At 41.9% G+C, this 23,747-nt stretch overlaps 1 protein-coding gene across 2 annotated transcripts in view; it reads right to left on the reverse strand.

Annotated features, from left to right (window-relative positions):
* Nucleotides 1-7,523: 7,523 nt before the first annotated feature.
* Nucleotides 7,524-23,747, reverse strand: part of XYLB (xylulokinase) — an 81,609-nt gene continuing 65,385 nt past the window's right edge. For both annotated transcript variants that reach the window (XM_085050212.1, XM_085050211.1), the window contains 4 exons: nt 21,665-21,723; nt 17,773-17,860; nt 15,496-15,590; nt 7,524-7,808 (listed from right to left, as the gene is read on the reverse strand). In XM_085050212.1, coding sequence (XP_084906338.1) covers nt 7,725-7,808; nt 15,496-15,590; nt 17,773-17,860; nt 21,665-21,723 — 326 coding nt within the window. In that variant the 3' untranslated portion in view covers nt 7,524-7,724. The remainder of the gene's footprint in view (nt 7,809-15,495; nt 15,591-17,772; nt 17,861-21,664; nt 21,724-23,747) is intronic.

Consider the following 23,747-nt stretch of genomic DNA (forward strand, 5'->3'; position numbering starts at 1 on the left):
TCCTCATGGCCAGGTCATACCCACAGTTTTTAGTCAGCATGTAAAAAAAAAACTAGTATGCTTTTTACCTTTCACCTCCTTAACTCCTTCTGAAGGCTGAGGCAGGACCAAGAGGCACCACAACTCAGCCCCCAAAGAGAGCCTCATGTCCAACTAATGCAAAGCAGCCAAATTTTTGGACAACAGCCTTGGGATGACAGCCCATCACTGGGAGCAGGGAGCTCTGGGTGCTCCCCCTGCCTGGTGGATTTGACCACCAGGAAGCTCAGGGAGGGAGCAATTTCCATGTCTGCTGTGATCCTGAGCTGCTGTAGAAGAAAAGGTCAAGATGCATCAAGCCAGAAAAAAGGGAGCCTCTGAGTGCCTGGACCCTCTCACCAAGAATTCCTGAGTGCAGATGCATTCTCCCTCCCCCTCGAAACGTGATTCTCACTCCTCTGAGCAAGTTAATTTACTTTGTCATTTAAAGATTCAGAGTATAAATTACAAAATGCAGAACTTGATATAAATTGCCTGTCCAGTCTCACCTCAGTGATTTCTCATCCAGACAATCTGGCTGAACATCAGAGTCCTTCACTTCAATCTACCCATGCTACAGATAATCCAACGCTTCCTGTCCAGTAAACCTGAGTTACAAAAAAGTTCCTCGGCCAAGAGGGAAGAGAAAAGAGCCTCTTGACATTTACTCTGGATTTTATGGGAATCCCTTGTCCCACAGAGGCTCATCTTTCTTATTATGGAAGCCCATGAACAAGGAGGGCTGACAAAAGGCAAGGGAAGTTGTAGCAGCACTTGTTTAACCAGTCCATTTATAAATCACGCCAAACCCACATAATACAGAGATCAAAACAAAAAATCAGTATTCACTGGACAAACAGCAAAATGACTCTGTGCTGAAAGGTTTTTGGGAGAGCCTGCCAAACATAGAATCATAGAATGGTTTGGGTAAGAAGGGACCTTAAGATCATATAGTTCCAATCCCCTGCCATGGGCAGTGACACCTTCCACAAATGAAAAACAACAGCTGCATTTTCTGAGCCAAGAATCACTCTGAGGAAAATAAAACATTTTCACTGCAAGGAAGGGCTTGAAATTCAGCTTATTTGCTTATTCATTTAGTTGAACTCTGACTAAATCACATACTGGATTAGCTGCATTCAATGTCTTCTCTTTCCTCTGCTTGAGTATGTGCTCCTTCTCAGGGACAACAATTGCAGGGACCCAAATAATTTAACTGGGAAATGGAATTTGGGAAAACATATTGTTGCCTTTCAACATCTTTCTTCTTCAGAAGGGTATTTCTGCTATATGCAACTGTCCTCAACCAGGGCAGGAGCCCAGCAAAGAAATGATTCCAGGAGTGACAGGGGAATGTCCCATCCTAACAAGCTGTGACAGTCATGTGAAGAGATGCTCCCAGGTGGCATAAGCTGTGATATCAAAGTTGTGTGACTCCTTTGCTTCTTACTTGCTTTCTGCAAGATCTTTTATTTTAAGATAAAAGTCCTCAGCTAAGAAGCAGCTCCATTTCTGCTCCAAGTCCTTCTATTGCACAGCATGGCTCAGACTACTTTTTAAGGAGAATTCCATCTTCCAAAACACCATTGTTTATCAGATCTGAAAGACAGTTGAGGTTTCAGGAGGGTAGTGCATACATGTCAATCAGAGAGTAAATATTGGCCTGGAACAGCAAGTTGAGCAGACCTTTGTTTTCCTGTGCAATGCTAGTCTAAGTCTTAAGGGAGCTGTCTTTCACTGAACCAGGGTTCTGAGCTTGCAGGCATAACACAAATGCCTGAGAGAGTCCAGCTTGAAGGGATAAACACAGGCAAGGGCATGCAACTGAAGGACAAAAAGCAAGAATATAAGCAACAAAGCTCTCAACTGTGTCAGCTGGATATCTCCATGCCAGTGTATGGAGAGGCAGTCTGAGGGGAGCTGGGGAGGTCAGGCTCTTGGATTTGGTGGTAAAAACAGAGCAGTCCTGGCACAAGAAAGCTTTCCAGCTGTACAGTGGCAACTGGGGACAAATCTTATCTCCAGAGTTGAGAGCAGCTTTCAATCAAGGCTTCAGGGGTTTTGGCACAAGAAGAGAAATCAGCTTTTTCTGTCCTCATCTTCACACCACTGCCTTTCTACTCAGTAGGGAGAAACTGCTCACTCAGGAGACAAATCACCTGATCTGTTGTAGACATCTGCCACAAGGTAAGATGAAAAACAGCCAGAAACTCCTCTCCCTTGTGGTCCTCTCCTTTGATTGCAAAAGGAGCCCACATGACAGCAGACAGAGATGTCTGTGTTGGTCAGATGAACCTCATAACTGAGTGACCACACTCCTGCTTGGCTGATGAGATGCTAAAAGAGAAACAACAACCAGATGGATGCATTACAGAGTACTCTGGCAAAATATACCAAATAAAAGCACCTTAAGAATGTATCACAAATACCTGTCATTGGAGGATGTTAGAGCAAAAAACATTGCACACAATTAATAACATCCCCAAAGTAGTCAGATTGGTGATTGAACTAATGGGTGATTGTCTAATGGGCTAATGGGCAGGCTGACACATCAGTGGATGAGGTAACTCAGTGGAAGGCTGGAATCAGAGATTGTGGCAGTATCCATGGGCAGTGACAGCTGCTCCTTTGCCCTTCCCCTCAGGGTATGTGCTTCAAGAACACTGAACCAAGTCACCAAGTTCCCACAGTGGCTGAGAGGCTCCCAGAAGTTCCGTGGGATCACCACGGAAACATTGTTCTCTTTGTCAAGGCCAACTTTTAGAAGTGACAGAGAAGCAGAAGAACAAGAAAAGGAAAATTACTCTTGGGGCTGGTTTTCAATAAAGTGCCACGTAAGAGAAGCTCTCAGAGTCCCTCAGCCAACAACGTAAACCATCTGCAAGAAAATGTTTTTATCTGCTGCAAGAGAGGAAAAAATTTGTTCTAGAGGAAAAAAAAAATCTAAAAATATTACATTCTAGCAATGTAAGCTGTGATGGCTGAAAGCTAAACCACTTGAACTGGCTAACCAAAGAGGCTTGATCTAGGCTGCAATCAAAGCATGGAAGGTGAGCAGGGGTTACCCAAAGAATTCAGAGTTCTTTTGCCTTGCACATCACATAGTGCTTTTGACCTGCACAAAATGAGCTTAAAGTAATAAAGGGGTAAGATCATTTGGTGAAGAAGTGATTTTGTACCAAATTTCCATGAGAGTATAAAATTTCAAGCCACATGGAATCAGGTCTACAGTCATCTTCAGAGAAACTTGTTAGGGAAACACTCCTCACAGAGCAGTGATCCCCTGGTATGAGGGAATGTTCTGCCTATTTTCCTTTGCTGTTTGGCAATTTCAACCCATTTTAACATGAGGGTCAAGATCACACCAAAATCAAAATCTGAGAGGTTACATGAAAAACCATCAACTGAGGAGAAGAAAAATACAAATTAGTACCTTTCTCCCAAGGAGGAGGTTTGAAATTGGCCTCGTATTGATGACAACACCAAGACCAGACAGTTTAACTCTTTAAAATGTAGCTCTTTTATTCCCTCAGCCCTTAACCTGAATGCAGCAGTCTGGGGACCAAGGTAATAGAACTAAGGATAGAACAAATTACTTGTTCAAAGTCCTGCTTTGGCTTTTTGTGGCTTTAGATACACATCCTTCACTGTATTGCTCTGTGATCTGTGGTGGTAGCTCAACTCCAAAGGAAAAGCAAGCTGAAAAACAAAAAGGTCCCCCTGGGATCACACACGGCAGTATTCAGCTCAATTACTTATTAAAGCACTGACACAGCATAGATTTTTTTTCAGTACATTACTTATTCAATCAGAGCTCCAACTCTCTCAGACTGATCCCTTAAGAAAAAGCAAACATCTCTCCCTGTTTGTTTCCAGCTGCATCACAAAAGACTTTAAAGACTTCAGGCTGCAAAGAAAACTGTTTGTCTTAGGGTTGTTGTAAAGCAAGAGCTTGTGGGTGAATCCAGTGCTGTTCTGAGTGACTGGTGAGAGCACAGGGCCATTGAGCTAGGGAGGATGCTTTGGTTTTTCCATGTAATTCCATGACCCATTCCAACCTACAGTAGCTTTGCTTGTGCAGGACAGGAGCTGCAGGCTACACAGCAGTGAACAATATCTTTGTGGTAATCAGGGTTGGGGTTTTTTTTACAGGAGAGGAAATCCATTTTCCATCAAGCTATTCTAGACTGGGAATAGTTCATCAAATGTTTAAGCACAGAAGCTAACCTTTCATCTAGGCAGGATGGGCATGGCATGTTGCTCACCTTGAAGAACAGGAAGGTTCCCTGTGGAGGAGGGAGGGAATCAACCTCTATCAAATATTTAGAGGTAGAAGATATTGCCTTGCCTTTATATTTCTCTTAGCTAAGCTGTTGATTAGGTCACAGAATCAGTAAGGTTGGAAAATAACTCCAAGATCATTGAGTACAGCTGATACCAAAATCTCATCTCTACTCTGGACAACCAGAGTAACATAAGGTAGACAAACTGGCAAAAAACCCACATGGTTTTGGAAACCAAAGGGCATCAGGTCTTTCCATCACTGGGGACTTTTTTAAAGAGGTGCGCACATGAGAGAAAGAAGTTAGTGATTCCTTGGTGAGCTAATGTGCATTCCTAGAAAGACAAAAATAAAAGAGTAGTAGAAGTCTTACAGCAGCATTTCTTCAAAGGACCTTTCAAGAGGGAGATTTATTGAGTCTTATTCTATCAGACACTAGTCAGTGAACGAGTGCAACTTGGGTGAGCTGGAAAAAAAAGAGCTTGTCTATAAATTCTTGTACTCCAGACACTGCTCCTCAGAGGCCAGCCCTAATAAACCCATCACCACAGCAATACTATAATTCAGTGGTGGCTCACTCCTGGCCCTTCAGAGCCCTGAATCTGAGTCCTTTCTCAGGGACTACTGAGGCAAACACACAGTGCATCAGCTGCCCTGAGGACACAGTGCTTTAATGTGAATGTGGGACATGTCAGAGACCCCCAGCCCAGCCCAGCCCAACAGACAAGGAAGTGTCTCCTCTCCCTTTCCAGAGAAGAGCTCAGGCCTTAGAAAGTAGTTAAATCATCCAGGAAATTTCCTACTAGTACCACATAACACTTTTCTAGGAGCCAAGATATTAACTAGAAATGTTCTACCATGTGCTGTGAGTTGGGAAATGTAAGCTTTAATCTGCCTCAGCTGAGTAAGAAACTGATCTTGAGCCTCTCATTTCACAAGCAAATAAAGCCAGAAAGCAACAAGACAACAATCTTCTCACTCTGACAAACCAAATGAGCTACTCAAGAAATTGTCTCCAAAACTGCACTGACTCCAAAGCTGAAAGATGTAGAGAAGGCAGAGTTATTGAATGCCTTTCTTTCATCAGTCTTCACCGATAAGAGCAGTCCTCAGGAATTTCTGATGCAGGATACCAGGATAAATGAACGTCAGGAGGAAGACCTTCTCCTGGTCATCAAGGGTCTGGAGAATCTCTCACAAGGAAAGGCTGAGGGAGCTGGGGCTGTTCAGCCTCAGCATAGACCAGGCTCTGCTTGGTGCTGCCCAGCAATGGAACAAGAGGCAAGGGGCAGAGACTGATGCACAGAAAGCTCCACCTGAACATGAGGAAGAACCTCTTCACTGTGCAGTGACCGAGCACTGGAACAGATCACTCAGAGTGGGTGTGGAGTGTCCCTCACTGGAAATATTCCAGAACTATCTGGATGCAATCCTGTGCCATGTGCTCTGGGATAGCCCTACTGGAGCAGGGAGGTGGGACCAGATGACCCCTGTGGCCCTTTCCAACCTTTCCTGTGATCCTGTGACCTCTCCAAACCCCTTCCCTGTGTGGTTAACTTGGACATCAAACCAGAAACCAGGCAGAACCTCAGACTAATGATGATGCTAATGCTGCTTAAACTAGCAGGCGTTGTTTCACTTGTATTAATTAATCCTTCTGCATCTCTCTACAGCCTTGCTCAATGACAAAGCAACTGCTGACAGGGGAGGCCTGCAAGAAGTATTATATGTTTTAGCACTGCACCTTTGGACCCAGAATAATAAGCACATAAAAGAGATAGATGTGTATTTCTAACGCCACCTTTTAAAGCAATTGCTTAAAAGCAGCCTGCTTTAGCAACTCAAAATGTAATTCTTGACCTTCCTGAATAATCATGTTAATATCAGGAGAAGTTGTAATTATTCAGTTGTGAACAAAAAAAATACACTGTTCCTACTCAAAAGTGAAGCACTGAAATAGAAAAGGGAGAGCAAAGGAGGAATGTGTGTATTCCCAGCCATGCCAGAGGTGAGCCATGGCAAGGAGTTCCCACTCCCAACACAGAGGTGTGGCAGGGATAGGGAGAGTGCTCCTGTGCCCCCATAATGTGAAGAATATGAGTTTGAGTCACCCAGCTCCAGCAGGGGCACAATCCAGCTGTCAGTCAATAAAGAGATCCTCTACTCTCCACAATTCCCTGGCTTATTCCCAAGACACATTACAGCGTCTACAGGAAGGGAAGAAAGGCTTCAGTGACTCTCATTAAACAATCTGCTTTATTCCCAGGAGAAATTTTATCCTAAGGGAAAGATACCAGCACCACAGAATGGTGCAATAAAGTGTTCCCAGTTGCACAGGGAGTTCATTCAAGTTCTGCAACTTCCACACATCTTTGCAGAAAGATCTCCTGGCTTGCATTTTCTAAGATTTTCTCAGCTAGAGGCTACTTAATCTGGACTAAAACATTTGAAGTGAAACAGTAGCAAGAGAGCAAGACAATCAGCTGTTCTTCTCAAGATCTCTGAGAAAGAAATGGAATACTGGGGTGTGTAAGAAAAAAATTTACCTTCCTGACCCATTGAGAGCAGAGTATGACACAAAGAATTTCACAGCCATGACACCTGGAGGAGGAAAAAAAAAGAATAAGCCCAAGCTGCTGGGCAGATGAACTGACTCTGCTTTTTGAAGCAGAAGGGAGATGTGTGAAACTTGCCATGTTTGCTCTCTTATTTTCCTTTTTTACTGATGTCAAGCAAAACATCGTGCAGTGGTGTTTGTATCACATAAGATCTCTGTGCTTTCCACAACCTATAAAACCCTGCCAGATCACATTTTGTCACACAACAGGCTTCCCATAGTGTCATGTGACAAGAATTCCCCTTCTCAGAGGAATCCCAGGGAGTCTTTAAAGACTTTAATCAGCCTTCTCCACGTATTAAAGAAAGATGGGATTAAGTCAGTGTGCTTATGCTTTCTGTGTAGGCAAACATATAAACATCTCCAAGTCACAGATGAACAGAAATATAGCCTCAAAACATTTAAACAGGAGAAGCTGAGGAATTAAGATACTTTGCCAGACAGGTATGCTGAGGCTGGCATGCCAAACACATGGAATCAAAGCTGACAGAGATGGGTGGAGAGACTCACATGTACAGAGCACTTGGCTTTGTCACCCAGCTCTTCCTAAAGAGCAACCATGATCTGAAAAGCACCTAAGACAAATTGAGGCCACAAACACACAGAGCAATATGATGCTTTTTTAATCAGGTTTTCAATCACAATGTAATTTTTTCCTCACCAGCGCACTCAAACACAGACATTTAAAAATTATTTGTCTACAAAGAGGAACGGAATGATTTAAACAGCTCCAGTGAATTCTAAGCAAATCTCTTCTGATCTTCTCCTTGGGAGTCCACTCAGACAACATATAAATTTTGGTTGCTTTTATTTTGCAAGACAAGAAGAGGCTGGGTTGTAGATAACCTTCTGTTCAAGCTCAGCATATCTTTTCAGAAGTGGACGATAGAGCTAAAAAGGAAAAAGAAATAAATATGTCTCATTGAAAAATTAGATTTTTAAATTACACTGCAGTTAAAAAACACCTTCAGACATGAAAAATGCAGCATATTCACAGGTACCTGAAAGTTTGGGCTGGTTTTTCCCCAATTTGCTCATGAAAATGCTGCAGAGTTTTCCCTCTTTAAATGTCACAGTCCTCTTTACCATCACCTTTACAGCCTAATTTTACAACACGCACAGGTTGTTCTTATTGTGACTGCGTTCTTGCTAAAAGCAGAAGTCATTACTTCCCGCAGAAGCAGCTCAGCTAAAGTCACCTCTCCCAGTGTGACATGCCCCCTCAGTAATAGCTGTGCTAATCACCCAGGCAGAACTCCTGTCCTTGCCTCCCTCCACTGCCCCAGGATGGATCACTGCCTCTGTCCCCTCCTCCTCTGCCTCCATAATCGCCCCACTGCTGCCTCCAGCACAGTCACACAGATCCTCCTTGGCCAACGTGCTGACCAGGGCCTTCTAAAATGCACTTCACACTCCCTGTCCCACCCCTTTGGACTCCTGCACCTGTCTGAGCTGTTTCTCTCCTATATCTTTCAAAGCACTACCTTTCCCATCCCCAATCTGCTCTGTGCCATGTTCCTCACTCCCTGATTCCTGGCCCAGGGGGACAAATGCAGACCCAGCTTCTATCCACAGCTATACCAACTATCTGAGCAGCTGGTTTTTTTGTATTTCCCTATCTAGAATTTTCCAGGAGGTTTTAGATCCAGTATTTTTGCAGCCATAGAAAGAAGAATCAAGACTCAAATGTATTCAAAACCCCAGACTCAAACACACCCTACGCTTTTGGCTACAGGCGAGATCCATGACATTGCAGAAACCCTGAATAAATCTCTACTCTGACTCCAACCAAAAACTGTACTTCATTTAGATGTTGGAGATGCACCTTTTTTCTTATCTCCTTTCTCTGATGTCAACTGTCCCTCTAATAAAATCAGTCTTTGACAAGCCATTCCAGGACAGCTTTGCACATTTGCAGGCTCGAGCACAAAGGAGGCACTGCCAGGAGCCAGCGTAGGATCTGGTACAGGCTCGAGCAGTCCCTAGGAGGATGCCACAAGGTCATGTCCCTGCCACAGTGAATCCTAGAGGCTGCCAGTCTGCTCTACAGGCCCTCTGCACTGACTCATAATCAGGGCAGCCTCACTGCTGGCTCCAGGTTCAGAGAGGTTATAGAGCCATAATGAATCATACCCAGCAAACTGAATTACTGCTCTCATCAGTAAGCAAGATCTAGCATTTCAATGCATTTTATCCTTTCAGGACAGCCAACAACAGTGTGTGCACACACATGAAAAATTCAGGAGGAAAATGTTTCAGGTGTAAGCTGTGGGGATGTAGTAGGAGACCAGCTTGTTCTTGTGCAGGTCTCTGTACAATCCTGCAGTAGCCTCAGTGTCTGTAACAGCCACACTTTAGCAGATTTTTTAAAAAACATGAAGTTTTCTCATTTAGGAAATAAAAAATAGTGGGATTTTGCTTTGTCTTTCAATGGACAGCAAAATACCCAGTTTTGATATTTTCCTCCTTCTGAATGATAGTTTAAGCCTGACCAGTGAAAACTGTTTTTATCTCTTCATCCCCATTTCCACCTTCCACAACAGCAGGTGGAAGTGACTCGATGGACACATTCTGCAGAAGGAACCTGTTTTGACCAACTCTTATCTTTTCACAAACCAGATGTTACAGAAGTTAAAACAACAGATTAAGTATATGAAGGGGTAGAAGAGGAGCATCCACAGCAAGTGGAAAGACATTGTTCGTTAGCCAAGGCATCATAAAATGGTTTTTAAGCCATCTCACAGTGACTGAAGCCTTACACTGACTAAAGCAGAGAATCCTACTCCTGCCTCTGCAACAGACTCATTCAGTGACCCCAGCCCAGGCATTTAACACGTGTGTGCCCCAGGTCCTCTTCTCCACAGGACAGGGATATTGAGATCCTGGAGGTTTATGCAGATTTATGGGGTTAGAAAATAAAATGCACCACTATTATGAAATGTCACATTACTCAGCATGGTATTTTTAACTAACTACACGAGGGCCTGGAGGGCTCAGAGAAGTACATATATATATATTCTTTTCATGTTCCCAAAGAATGTTATTGCTCCCATTTCTGGTAAATATGCACATCAGAGTAAACAAAACATTGAGCAGGCAGCTATGGCTATACTGGGAGTATCAGTATTTCAAACAAAACCAGCTCCTCTATTCACTGAAGCATCTGTAATGAAGACTGGATATTTCTTACTTGGCTATTCTGTAAATTTGATAAACCCTAAGTGCTTCTCAGCAAAGATTCAGCACAGCAGAGCTGCATTGGTAAGTGGGCTCAGGCACTGAGAAAGAAGGCTCCACATTACTTGCCCATCAGTATTTTTACAAAGTACACACAACGCATTTACCAGAAGGCTGGGAAGTATTATTGTTAATACATCACTCTAAATTAAAATGTGTCAAAATAAATGAACAACCACATTTACTGACACAGTTTCTTTTCCTGTTTATTTGACTTAAGCACTTAGCTTGCTAATTGAGAAAATTCAGGCATTTGCAATAAGCTTCTCAGCCATTAGTATAAATGAATCCTGCATTATGGACCATATGAAAAAAATTGCAAACAAATAATTAAGAATATTTCCTGTACTCTATTCCTGTTCTTTGGGGTAAAAAGCAGCTCAGCTCAGAGGGATAAGCAAAGCCTTAAATTCCTCCTCCTCAGGGAATTTGGCTGTAATACCACCAGTACATCACAGCTGATAAGTGCAGCAGTACTACAAGCTTTTCACAAGCAGCATTTTTCATGCCAGCTGAGGTTTGGGGCTGAAGCAGTGCAGCTGCCATGAAGCACAGGGAAGAAAAGCCAAAAAGCACCAACCCAGAGCATGGCCTGAGTGTGCACTCAGGTGTGTGTGGAATTTGCTTCTCCTCATCTGTCACCACTGAGGTGCTTCCACAGAACCTTGGGCAACTCCTCCTCTGCAATTCCAGGAGTCTCTTTCCTCAGGCAGTTATATAGATGTATTTTTATAATTGAGGTCCAAAGGGAATAAAGGACTCTCAATAATGCATAAAAACCCAAGGACATAAATTCCTTCTCTGTCATAGCCTCAAACCTAATCTATCAAACCCTGATATTCAACAGAAGTAATTACATGTATCACAACACAAACCTGATTATTGTCCATAATTTAATTGTCCTTACTTAATTATGGCCCTTTCTCCAGCTTATCTCTATACCCTACCCCACAACATCTACAGTACTCTGATTGCTTCATTTACAAACCCTAAACTTCTCTCCCGGGACAATCTGGTCACATTCTGACACAACTATCTAAAGAAAATGCTGATGATTAATAAAACATTAAAACAGAGAATAATTTAACCTGCCCTCTCTGAAAATGTATTCATACAATGCTACCTTATTCTCCAGAACAAATCAGATGCGTCATCCTTATACTGTATCTCACCACAGCACCAGCCTATGCACTCAACAGGGCTTTTACTTTTGCATTGTCCCTTCCACTTCCTAAGTGCAAAACCAGCTAGAAATTTTTACTACAAGTGAGAATCCACATGGATCCTGCTTTCTCCTGCAACGCTCTGTTAGCCAATCACTGGAGCAACTCAAAATTTACAAATTACAAAGATGATGCTGATGATTATCTGATTTTAATCTACCCGAGTACATTTAATCTACCCTGAATAGATTAAAATTAATCAGTCTCTCACAAACACTTGCTACTTTTGATAGGTTCCTTTTTTTTTAACCAAAGTCAAATTATTCATAGAGATTTTTTTAAGAAATCAAGAATTGTTTTATTTTGCAAATCATAGCAGTTGTTCAACTTTCTTGGCACAGAAAGAATACTCATAAAGCAGAAAGAATACAACAGTGTTCTGAAATACTCTGAAGACTTCTCCAAGGAACCACACCCAAAACAATTACATTCTGTACTTCAGATATCCATTCTGCAAGCCTATCTTAATCAGTTTAACAGGTTACAAAAATTATTGGCTACACAAATCACCTTAATCAAACTCCTATCAATACCTATTATATTTTTGTGGTTGTGTTATTATTACCTACTTTGCACTAAATTACCAACCTAAACCAATTCTAGAAAACAACTTCCCCCTCCAAAACCTACCTCAACAAAATATAATTATTTTAAATCAATAAATAGGTCATTATAACCTTCCTGGGTAGTAGGGTCACTTCTATAAATCCACCCACTTACGAGACAATTCACCAAAGTCAAGAAAATCTGTTAGGTTTACATTTTCCCTTCCAGAATTTTTGCAAGATTACTACATCTCAGCAGAGTCAATAATGCAATCAAAAATCAGACATCCAGCAGTAGTGAGCTATTCTACGCCTTCTCCCTGCAAAACCCCACAGGACAATATCACAACCAATCTGGCACAATGTCACAGGCACAGGGTTTGTATAAACACAAGTGACCAACTCCCAGATAATCATGTTCTCTCTCATGTTTTATTTTTGCTTAATTAACCAACTAGCCAACCATCCCTGTTTTAATAGATCACTAAAATAGATCTGAATTCTAATGCTGGAATAACAGATTATTTCTGTCTGTTAACATTTATTTATTGCTCAAGAATTTCCTAGTTATTTTTGTCATGCTTAGTGGTTCTGATTAATCTTTTTCCTCAGGGGAGAGAGGAGGCCCCAAAGAGGTGAGATGACTCTTTATTATTTGCTATTCTGAAAAAAAAAGGAAGAAGGATACATCAGATTAAGCCACAGATGACTGACTTGAGCTAGCCTGGTTGACTGAGTGACCAAGGATTATCACCACAGTGGTTTCCACCAGAACACCTCATGACCCATTTGGGTATTGACAGAATTAGAAACAAGCTCAGATTAATAGTCCTATCCTACAAAAATACTGGGAAATCAGGTTCAGGTAAGAGACTTGGGGTCATACCCACAGAGAGGGACTCATCCTCTCTGAAATGGTCTCTTCAAGGCAGGATGGTCTGCTAGAGGACAAAGTCACATTGTTGGCAGGCAAGTTGGAACTTTTGAGACTTCAGTTTCCACTAACTACTAATTCATCACCCACCACAAGCTCTGTGTTCCCCATCTTGTGACTTTATTCTATTTTACCTGCCCATCAGTTTAATTGAACCAGAAGAGCTGCTTTGTGTGCCCTGCCCTTGCTTTTTTAAATCACATTCATTATCACAAATGGTCCCTCAGAAATCAAAGGGACTCTTTTTGCATTTTTGGTTCCTGGAAACCCCTACTGAGGGCATAAGCCTTGGCAATGAAGGAGAAGCTACATCAAACTGTCCCATTTGACCTCTGTCTATAGGAGGCTTTCCTCTCTCCAATGATCTAACACATGTTGTCTCCAACCTATACCAGGAAGAAAGGATGAAACCAGAGCAGATTGCTGTGTTATGACCTGTTTTTTCTCCACCCTGCCAAGATCTAGCTGTAGCCGTCCAAAAAATGTAAAGAAGTGGTTGGGGGAATTTCACATTGGTGAGCCAGACTCTTTCAGAAGAGCTCCTCAGCAAGACAGGACTTAACCTCGGGATGACTTTGAAGTTTATAAAAAGAACTATCATTTAAGTGAAAGGCTCTAACCTCAACAGAATGAAATTGGATGGACAGGGAGATGCAGCTCTGTATAAAACAGAATCAAACTGACTCATTGCATTATGAATTTTTACTGCACTGTTCATGCTAACACACTGTATTACTGACAGGCCCTCTGGCTTTCTGCAGTTTCACAGCCATGAAACTAGCCAGGGAATCCACCATCAACTGCAAAATTGTAAGGCAGGAAGAAAAAAGGAATGGTGTGGAATATGTAATTGCAAGAAGCTGATTTTAATGGAATTAAGCTGGAAAGCTAAGCTGAAGAGCAGGAATGGTTATTCTTTCACATGCTGTTTGGCCTCTACCTCCCTGTCATTCATTCCTATCTACTGGGGAAACAATTCACTACTGTACATCATTTAAAACCAATAAAAAGATGTGCTATGAGAGCCAAGTCTAACCATGTGGAAAAGGAAAGTATTGAGAAGGAGATAATTAACTCTTATAGCTTCCAGGCCATTTTATGCAGAGAACAAACTAGAAAGAGGTAGATAAATTCCCCAGTGATCTCCCCAGCCAGGTTTGGTTGGCCCCTGCAGGGTACAAGGTGCTTGCAAGGCCCCTGTGAGTGACAGCTGTATTCCCTGCCCTTGAGTTTTATAGCTGAAGCAGCACCAGGGGGTCAAAAGCAGGGCTCTGAGCTCTCCCCACCTCCACCCCAGACAGCCTGGCAGCTTTTCAGCACACAGCATTTTTGGGGGAACAGGGCAGCGACGTGAGGTTGAGTCAGACACCAGGGAGCTGATCCTGCAGTGTGCTCCCTGCAGAGAGCTTCAGCTGCAGCACACGTGGCACAGGCCACTGCTGTTAATTATTTTATCTTTTAAAATGAGGGGGGAAGGTTGAGTAAATGAGATCAGATCAATCAAGTTTAAATTATTCAATGTCTTAATATTTCTGAAGGGGACTTCTATTCGATTACTGAGCTCCTCCATCTCAGTTAATAATTAAATAATACGCTGGCAGGCACAATGCAGCATGATCATTTGTATTATTACTCATGATGATATCTGGTGCTCCTCTACACATGTAGCTTGGAGTTAGTAGTTTTGGCAGATCATTAATTTCCCAGTTTAAAGAAAAGCTTTAAAACCTTGTTGCCTGTAGTTAGGGCACATCCAAATCTCATAAATGGTAGAGTGCGCAAGGCTGTGCTGATGTAAAAGAAGTTTTTGCACAGCTGAAGACCTTAGTGAGATTCACCTTTGTTATTCACACGTGTTCTCTAGGCATCTCACTATATTGTTTATTTGTTATACATTATATTTCAAAAGCTGCTGTAAACTAAAGTGTTGGCTGAGAGTGAGACGTGCAGGCTTGCACTGGAGAGCCTGAGACAATGGTTCCTTCCTTGGTTTTACAAGGGCTGGAATCACAGAGTTACCAGCAGTCACTATCTCTTCTGCTTAGTCTACGAGGGCCATAAAGCACAAACCTCACCTTCAGACGTGCTGAAATTCACAGCATGGGCACAGCACCAAGGACCTGTGCCTACTGAATCCTCCCAGCTGGCATGTTTTCCAACTGGGAGCTACCAGTGAATATATACAATTGCTGGCCACTGTTTACAATCAGACAGGAAGGATTTTCGGGGATGTTTTCCAAGAAGCCAGAAAGCACAAGTCACCACCCTTTTTTCCATGCTGCTTGCTGCAAACAAGTCCAGGCTATTTTGTCAAAATTATCAGTTACAACCTGACTGACCTGTAGCCAAATTCAACCTATTTTATAACTTTTTCTGTTTCTTAAGGAAGAGATTTTGCTCTCTGATCACACCCTGTTAGGGAAATTCACTCTCACAGACCTGGACGGTGGGATCAGATTTTTGCATCATTACAACACCAAAGATCTCCCAAAATCAAATCTGTCTTCACAAAAAGGAATAAGAACTGTGTAACCAAGTATTTCTTCAATAAATCTGTTTCACCAGAAGAATTAGCAAACCCCTACATTTTGAAGCAGACAGGGAATGAAAAGAAAAATGGTATTCCCAAGTTTGCTCACCTCCTCAGCCCCTGGGGTGGGTGTAACAGCCAATCTGGGCTCTGGTGCTGATTTCACAACATCAGCCAAGGACACATTCCTCTCAGCTACAAGTCCTGCAATGAGAATCACAATCCTGATCAATGCAAAAAAACACGATGAGGGATGTGCCTTGACTCCCTGGCAAATTAATACATTATATTGATCTTCCCTGGTCAGGTCAGCATTCAGGATTGAAGGATAAATGGCAGAAGATCTTACATTCCTATGAGCTAGCCTGGGAAGTGGGGACTCTGTGATTGAGTTTTTGCCAATCACTCAATTCATACCCTGGGGAATAGGTAAGCAGCAGAAATGCTACTCAACAATATCAGTAATTATTTATGGTTACAACAACACAGCAAACAGCAGTGAAAATATGTGGAAGCAAGGGATTCAAGGACAAAATGTGACTAAACATAAAAATGAAGTGAAAACACTTTCAAGAAAATATGCTACAAATTATTAAATATATTTATATGTAAGGAGGCAGAATAATAGGGGAGTTCTGCTACTACAGCATTTTGCTTTGTGAGTGAATCACAGCATTTCAGGAGCTCCCTGTACACCTGCTAAGAACCCCAGGCTAACTGTGAAACACCCCAGATGCACATTGTAATATTATTAAAGAGCCCTTGCCACCAGTATTTCATTTATATTAGCAAGTCCTCACTTTCCCTCAATTCCTTTGCCTGGCCAAGAGAGAGGCAGCTGAAAGCATCAATCAAAAATGCCATTTAGGAACACACACAGCAAACCCCCTGGGGCTTGGCTGGCAGAGGACGTGAGCCGAGGAGTTCCTCCATCAGCACAGCATCCGAAATCCTCGCTGAAACGCTCTGTCAGCCAAGCCTCCACATCTCAGATGCCAAGCTGGCAAGGGGAATGCACATCTCCCACACACACAGAATATCCACACAAACTTTAATGATGGCTCCTCATTTCACTTGAATTCAAGGACAAGGAATTTGCCTGAAACATTAGGTGCTGGAAGGCTTCTGAAGCAGCAGGCAAAGTTTGAATATAAAGAAAAACAGGTTGGAAATTCGACCCACAAGGTGTAAAAATGGTCCCATTGTGGCTTTAAATATGCTGATAATTCAAGTGTTGTTTCCACCATCCTGCAAAAGCCTGACAGAAGCCTTGTGCCTTTTCTGGAAATAAAGAGGAGAGCATGCTGTGTGCATTAAACACACCAACTCAGGTTTTGGTTGTGCAATTTTCTGTGCTGTTTTCAAATGCAAGAGAGTGTGTAGTCTTCAGATGCTATAATGTGACAGCAGAATTTTCTTCTAAAATTAAAACTTGGCTGATTTCTTCTGATGGCTGATGCTATCTTTTCCATGCTTGTTGCAATCCCATGGTCTTACATGAATTTAGGAGAAGTTACCCATGTCTTAAGGTCCAAATCCTAAAGCTTCTAATCAAACTGAAGCTAACTAAAGTTGACCTAAATAAGGACTTCCACATTCCTTGAATTGTTAAGTTACAAGATATTAGAAACCATTTTAAAATATATGAAAAAAATTCATGCCTGGGATTCAAGTCTTCAATAGCAGACAGTCCATCCTTAACACACACCTGCATGCATTAACAGATGTAAGTTAATTAACATGTTAAACCTGGGGCTTGGACTGTTGTATTACAGTGAGTGATGCAGTAGAGCAAGCAGAATGACTGGTCAACCTAAGAGTATCCCAAGATTTATGCTTTTACAAGAGAAAGGACATGGAGCCCAGGACACCTTGCATATCCTTCAATTTGATGTTTAAAAGCTGGAAGATAACTACAGGTTTAATTCTGGCCAGCAGTATTACTGGTCTTGTTGTCCCTGCCCTTATTGATCTTTGCTGGGATCGACCTTTTGTTTGGTTTGGCCATTTTAGCAACCCAGTTTATAGCCCAGCCCACAAGCTGGGGCAGCAGGCTGCACCAGCACCTCCAGCTGGCTCTATTCTTCCATGGACACAGCAACTCAACATGTTAAGGTCCTAGACCTTCCCCAGACAGTACCAACACTTCCCATGCCCTGTCCCTCAGTTGAGAAGCAGCCACCAGGCTTGGAATTATAATGTAAATGATATTCTCTGGCCTAATCCAAGTGTACTCAGAGCAAAAATCCCTCTTTGACCTGTGTGACCTGCCAGTCAGAAGTGCACAGCTTTACTCCCCCCTCATGTTCAGCAATGTTAATCCCAAGTATTAACCAAGTGAAATTAAATTCCCTGACTGCTCTCAGGCATCTCCTGGCAGCCTCACCGTGCATTGCTCTGTAAGCACTTCCCAGACAGGCAGAGTTGGCGGTGTCGATGGTGAACACAGGAGCGTTGAACACGTCAGACAGGACCTGAGGAGCATCAAAGCATCCATGAAACACAAGGGGTAAGCAATCCTCCATCACTTCTCAGGAACACAAGCAGCTGTCCCACACCCCAGCCAGCTACTCACTGGAAAGAAGCACTACAGGCTACAGTGAGGCCTGAACTTGTCACACAACAGGGTGTTGGTAATTCTGACCTACAGAGGCAACTGCAGCCAGGAAATAAAGTCCCATTTCTCTCCAGATCTCTTGGTTAAAAGTTCAGAGGTGCCTGGGTTCAAGCATTCAAGTGTCATTCCCCAAAACCTCACACAACCAGCCCGTGCTAAAGGCTTATGTCAGGGCAAGGAGATCTGCTGAGGAACCCACAGCTGGAGCCTGTTTGCTTCCTTTGTGTTGGGGAAGGGAAAGGGGAAGGGGAAGGGGAAGGGAAGAACCAGGCATGGCTCCTCAGTTCTCAACTTGCATAAAAATAAAGCTCCAGCAATACGAATGCCTGCTAAGCCTTTCTTCTTTATCTCCACCATTCCCATCCTATTAGGATCAGCAGGGAGAATGACACAAGAGCTGATTACACAGAGTCTACATTTACCAGGAGTTTTCCTGGTTTTAAGGGAACCTTAGCTATGAACATAGATTGAGACACTTGGCTTGAGTAATACAAATAAAATTTTACAGGCAAAGAATTATTATGGTATCCAACAGATACTAAAGTTATTCGACCACACGTCATTCAGCATTGAAATCAACACCATCAGCACCTCACATCCACTGAGTACATGTGCTCTTCCCCACAGTGCAGGTTTAGAAAAACAATACAGAAGGGGAAAAATTAAGACATATTTGGGTGGGGACATAGGAGGCTCGATGACTCCTTTCCAAAAACATTGTCAACAAATGCTTTCCATTTTTATTTCTACGACTGCAGGTGTCCCTCAGGCTGAGCAACACAAGAAGCAGGCAACAATTCAGATATAACTTGTGCTGGTTTTATTACTGTCGCCAAAGGGAAAAGTGTCTCACCTGACTTAAATCCATGCAATTGAGTCTAAAATAAGGCCAGATTGTCCAGCATTCCAAACCATTCGAATTAGTGCAAGGCAGCCCTGACCATGGAATTTACATCCCTGCTGATGATGGACCTCAGGGCTTCATAAAAGATGACTAAGAAATACAATCCATATCATCTACAGAAATACATAGTACGTGAAATTTCTGAAGGACTTTTCTTTCTCTGAAATTTTGTGGAGAATCTGCAAATCAAAACTTTTGAAAACCAGTGGTTTGCATAATTTTAAACAAAAGTGGCTGGTTGCTAACTGGAATCAAATGAAAGCCTGAGCTTATACACTTAAAATGCTCTCTTTTGGTAAGACAGCCAAGTCAGTATTGCCTAACTTCACTTGAAAGCACTGAGCAACACATGAGCTTCAATGCCAGAGGACAAATGAAAAATTAATCATGGTATTTATTAAAAAGTCCTCTGTAAATTGTAAGGTCAAAGAGCACTGGTCCCACTGCCCATCCTGCCAGCCAATGCTATCACCTTATTTCAACACATTACCCATCTGCATCTTCACCTCATTCTCTAGTAGGCATTTCTTAAGTTTAAATTGTACAATCTTTTGGACAACAATTTTATTTTTTTTATAATCTCTGCAGAGCCTCATACAATGCAGCTCTATACTGATTGCTAATAAGTGCTGTAATGCTACAAATAACATTTTAACAATTTAACACACACCATTTTTTACAACGATTATAAAATAAAAATTATTCAAAGTTCATATATTTGGTAAGTCATTTGGAACTGTGGTACCTCTCACAAATAATTTAAAAAGAAACTGTTAGAGCTTTTACTGTTTAAGATATTTCACTGCGTTCCATGTGGTCATTAATCAAGCACCCCATATGTTATAAGAACTTCCTGGAACTGTGGAGAAAGCTGCCCTATTAAATTTTTTTAACAGATTTTCCTAAGTTGCCTCTTTTGTGGTGTAAAATATAGGAGTAACTGAACGTTGATTAATTAAATGATAGTCTTTTATAGCCCTGGAACAAATTATCCAAAATTGACCATGATAAGGGTGGAAGCTGTTATTCTTTATGCAACTGATATGGTTTCTGAGGTTTTGATTAAATTAAAAAGAAAGATCCAATTAACCAGTGATTAAGTGAATGACACTGTATTGATCATATTATTTTAAGACACTTCTAATGAGTTTTAAAACAGCTGAATTGGTATACATGAAAAGCAAACACCCCAGACACCATTCTCCCAATCCCCATGATTTTTCATCTGTGTATGTTACCAAATCACATATTTTAAGAATATTCAGTTCCCTGCCTTCATTCTGCAGCAAGGAGATCCTCCTGACACCTAAGCTGGAAATACAGCTTTAAAAACAAACTCAGCTGTGAATTCAATCTTTCCTGCTGTATCCTTAGCAGAATTACTCCTGTAAGGACCAATGTTTTAAGCAATTAACCAATCAGTTAATTTCCCAATGTCACATTCTTAGGCAAAGTAACCAAAGCAGATCAAGAGAAGTGACATCTGCAGGCAAAACATGCCAAAATTGCTGCTCCCCAATCAGCTGTGCAACCAGCAGTTATACACACACGTGGTTTAGATGCCTTAGGAGAAAACAGCTTTTTGCTTTTTTGCTCTTCGACCTCCATTTAATCCAGCTCAGGTTTTGTGGAGCAGAGAATTGACAGCAATTGTCAAAGAGAATGGAGTGCAGCTGAGGCTGGCCTCGACTCTCTGGAGCTGATGGGAAGGGATTGGCATCCCCAAAAAACATTTCACCCTCATTCACCATCACCAGTGACAAGACCTGGCCCAAAATTAAGACTTTTGGTGTGCATGTCTACCTCCAGGTCAGTGCTGGAGCCTGTGGTTAAAGGGGAACTTGTCAAGGCAGCCCTTGGAGCCCAGAAAGCTCAGGATCACCCAGAGGGAGACATTTACATTTGTTAAGTTTAAACACCATCCATTTTCCTCTGCACTGCAGCAGACGGGATCTCCCCCGACTATCACAGGGTTGACAGATTGTAAACAGACATCACATCACAGCTGACTGGATTTGGGCAGCATGAATCCCAATCCAGATGTCTCACTCTGTGCTGTGGAAAGCCAGGTGAGAGGCCTCTCCCTGTTTGTGAGAGAGGCTTTGCCAAGTCTCAGTGGGCAGAAACAGAGAGCACACAGCTCTCTGCCCTCCAGAAGATGGATGGAGGATCTGACCCAGCCTGGATGTGCAGCAGCAGCAGCAAAAGAGGAAATTGGGAAGAGAAAGACCATACAGAAGTGTAGCTGCTCCCTGTTTATAATATCATGCTAATAACTAACAAAAAGGCAGTGGGTTGAGATTTGTATTGAGGGTGTTTGGTTTTTTGTTTGTTTGTTTGTTTGTTTGTGGTTGGGTTTTTTCAGTGTTCAACACCAGCGTAACTCCCCTTCAGTTTAAAGCAACCAATGGTTCAGCTTTGATCTGAATGACAAAAAAAGTCTCAGGTATTATATAAGGAGTTTCTTCTTGATTTCTTTGCTGGTTGATTTGATGTAAGCGATGAGACCTGGAAATCACCAGTGCTTCAAATACACATTCATAAAACTAGTCAAGTGTGAAAGAAACTTTAAGTTCAATATAAAATTAACACTGGGTTTTCATGCTAAACCTGAAGAAAAACCCCAAAGCCCTGCAGCAGATTCACAATTCCATATCCACACTTTCCTGTGCAGATGCAGTGATTTGGATTCGGTACAACAAAATAAAAATGGAAATGTAACTACAAGTTCAGTTCAGGATCTGATTTTCTACTTACCTGTAAGATCTTTTTATTGTGGGATGCACCACCAGTAGCCAAAATCCTTGTTCTAGGCACTGCAATGCAACAAAAAGTACAAATCAGAGTGAAAGTGCATATGGTCAAGATTTGTACTACTGAACCAAGCAGTGAGAACAAGGAGATGAGTGTCAGGGTTCTGTGGCTGTACCTCTAATTTACCTCCTGTAAAAAAGGAGATAACACTAATTACCCATCTTTCCAAGGCACTTTAGAACACTTCTTTAGAAGAGGTAACATAAATACTGCAGATCTATTATTATTATTATGGTGCTATCAATGTCAGGGAGATTTGCAAAGGAGATACACAGTAAGAAAGCCAAGTGTTATTATCTTACAGCTCTGGTTTGAGGTCAGATTGGTTTGGCTCATAGCTGTATATATAAAAACTGACAGATAACCTTTAAAATCAGCAGTATTTTCCAAACTTATCTCCTCATGACGTTCACAGGCAGAGTTCACTGAAACCTGGGCAATCCCTATGCGCTTGAATGACAAGGAAGTGTGTCAAAAGGCAATTAGAGATGGTCTAAATCACTTCACTAAAAAAAAAAAAAATCAGAATCTTCATACAGTGCAAACCTGCAGCTTTAAAGTATCCTGTGTTCTTCAGTCTTTAAAGAAACCCATCCTTTCTCCTGCATTCCTGAATGTCTGTCCTGTGCCCCATCATTTATTTGTGTGCATTCTCCTCTGGAGCATGGCATGCAAAAAGCCACATATCTATCCATAATCACAATTCAGCAAGGCATTACAAACATAAATAGTCCAAACGGTCTCACCGAAGTTCTTCAAAGGCTTAAAACAAAATAAATGCATAAACACTTTGATATCATACATTAAAAAAATCTAAACACTTAATTACCCTGATTTATGGCAATAATAAGTGATACCATCATGTATACCCTCCCAAAAGGGAAATTTTGCTGTGGTTATTGTTTTGTTATCTTAACTTCCTTTTTAATAAAAGCTAAAGATAATTTGTTTCTCACAAGGCAGAGTTGGGCAACTTACACTGATGCCCCAAATAACTTATTGTCTTTTATCCTTTCAAGTATCTTAATGACAAAAGCCCTGGAGAAAGAATTAGAAATAATCAGAAGATGCAGTTCACCACACCATTTCCAGACCCCCATCTGGGTGCTCAGGTGGAGCCCAAGACCCAGACAAAGCATTGCATGGAGGACCCTATTTTACTGATAAATTTAATTTTATTTTCCTCTTTGGAGGATATTCAGTGATGCACAAATTGGGTTTTAAAAGCCATTAGGATCTCTGTCAATGTCAGTAAACAAATAAAACAAACAGCAGAGTGATTCCTCAGGGAAAACAAGTTTCAATTATACCAACACAGAGTGACAGATTCCTGCCAAGATTATCACAACAACATAATAGCACAGAAACCAGTGAAAAATAACTGGTAAGCCTCTGTTCCTAGAAACCAGACCAAACTCTAAATTACTTGCCTGGTAGCCACAATTCTGTCTTGCTAAACCTTGTTGCGAATATAAATTCTTGCAGAACTACCATATCCCACACAAAAACACCACATTTCAGAGACAGCCAGCGAGACAGAATGAGAAACAAAGACATTGGCTACACTTGCCAGCAGCTCAAACCAAAGAATAAGGCAGGCTTGCTCTCCAGTGCCTCGGGAAAGGGGCCAAACTCACTGCTGGGCTCCCAGCATCAGGAAAGAGCAGTGGAAAACATCAAAGTGGCAAAGCCAAACAGCAGCTACCCCTGTGAGAGCAGCAAACACATCTTAGCTGCTTCCAGCACCTCCAGCTGCATGCCAGCTCTCTGTCTCAGGGCTTCTGCTCCACAAAATCCCAAATGTTTGCATCTGGAATAGAGGAATTGATGGGAGACTTACTCCTTGAGAGGTCAGAAAGTTCAGGTTTTGGCTACATTATCAATTTCTGCCATTGCTGTACTTCAAGGCACTTCTATACCAATAAGTTGTAAGAAAAGTAGAGGTGGATTTACAGTGTGTTTGCTATTCAATACAAACCACACAAGAGTATGCATTTACCCCACTGTTAGCTGAGTTAGGTGTCTT

This window comes from Lichenostomus cassidix, chromosome 2, assembly GCF_008360975.1.
Source record: "Lichenostomus cassidix isolate B80296 chromosome 2, HeHo_3.0, whole genome shotgun sequence".
In the NCBI taxonomy this organism is placed as follows: Eukaryota; Metazoa; Chordata; class Aves; order Passeriformes; family Meliphagidae; genus Lichenostomus; species Lichenostomus cassidix.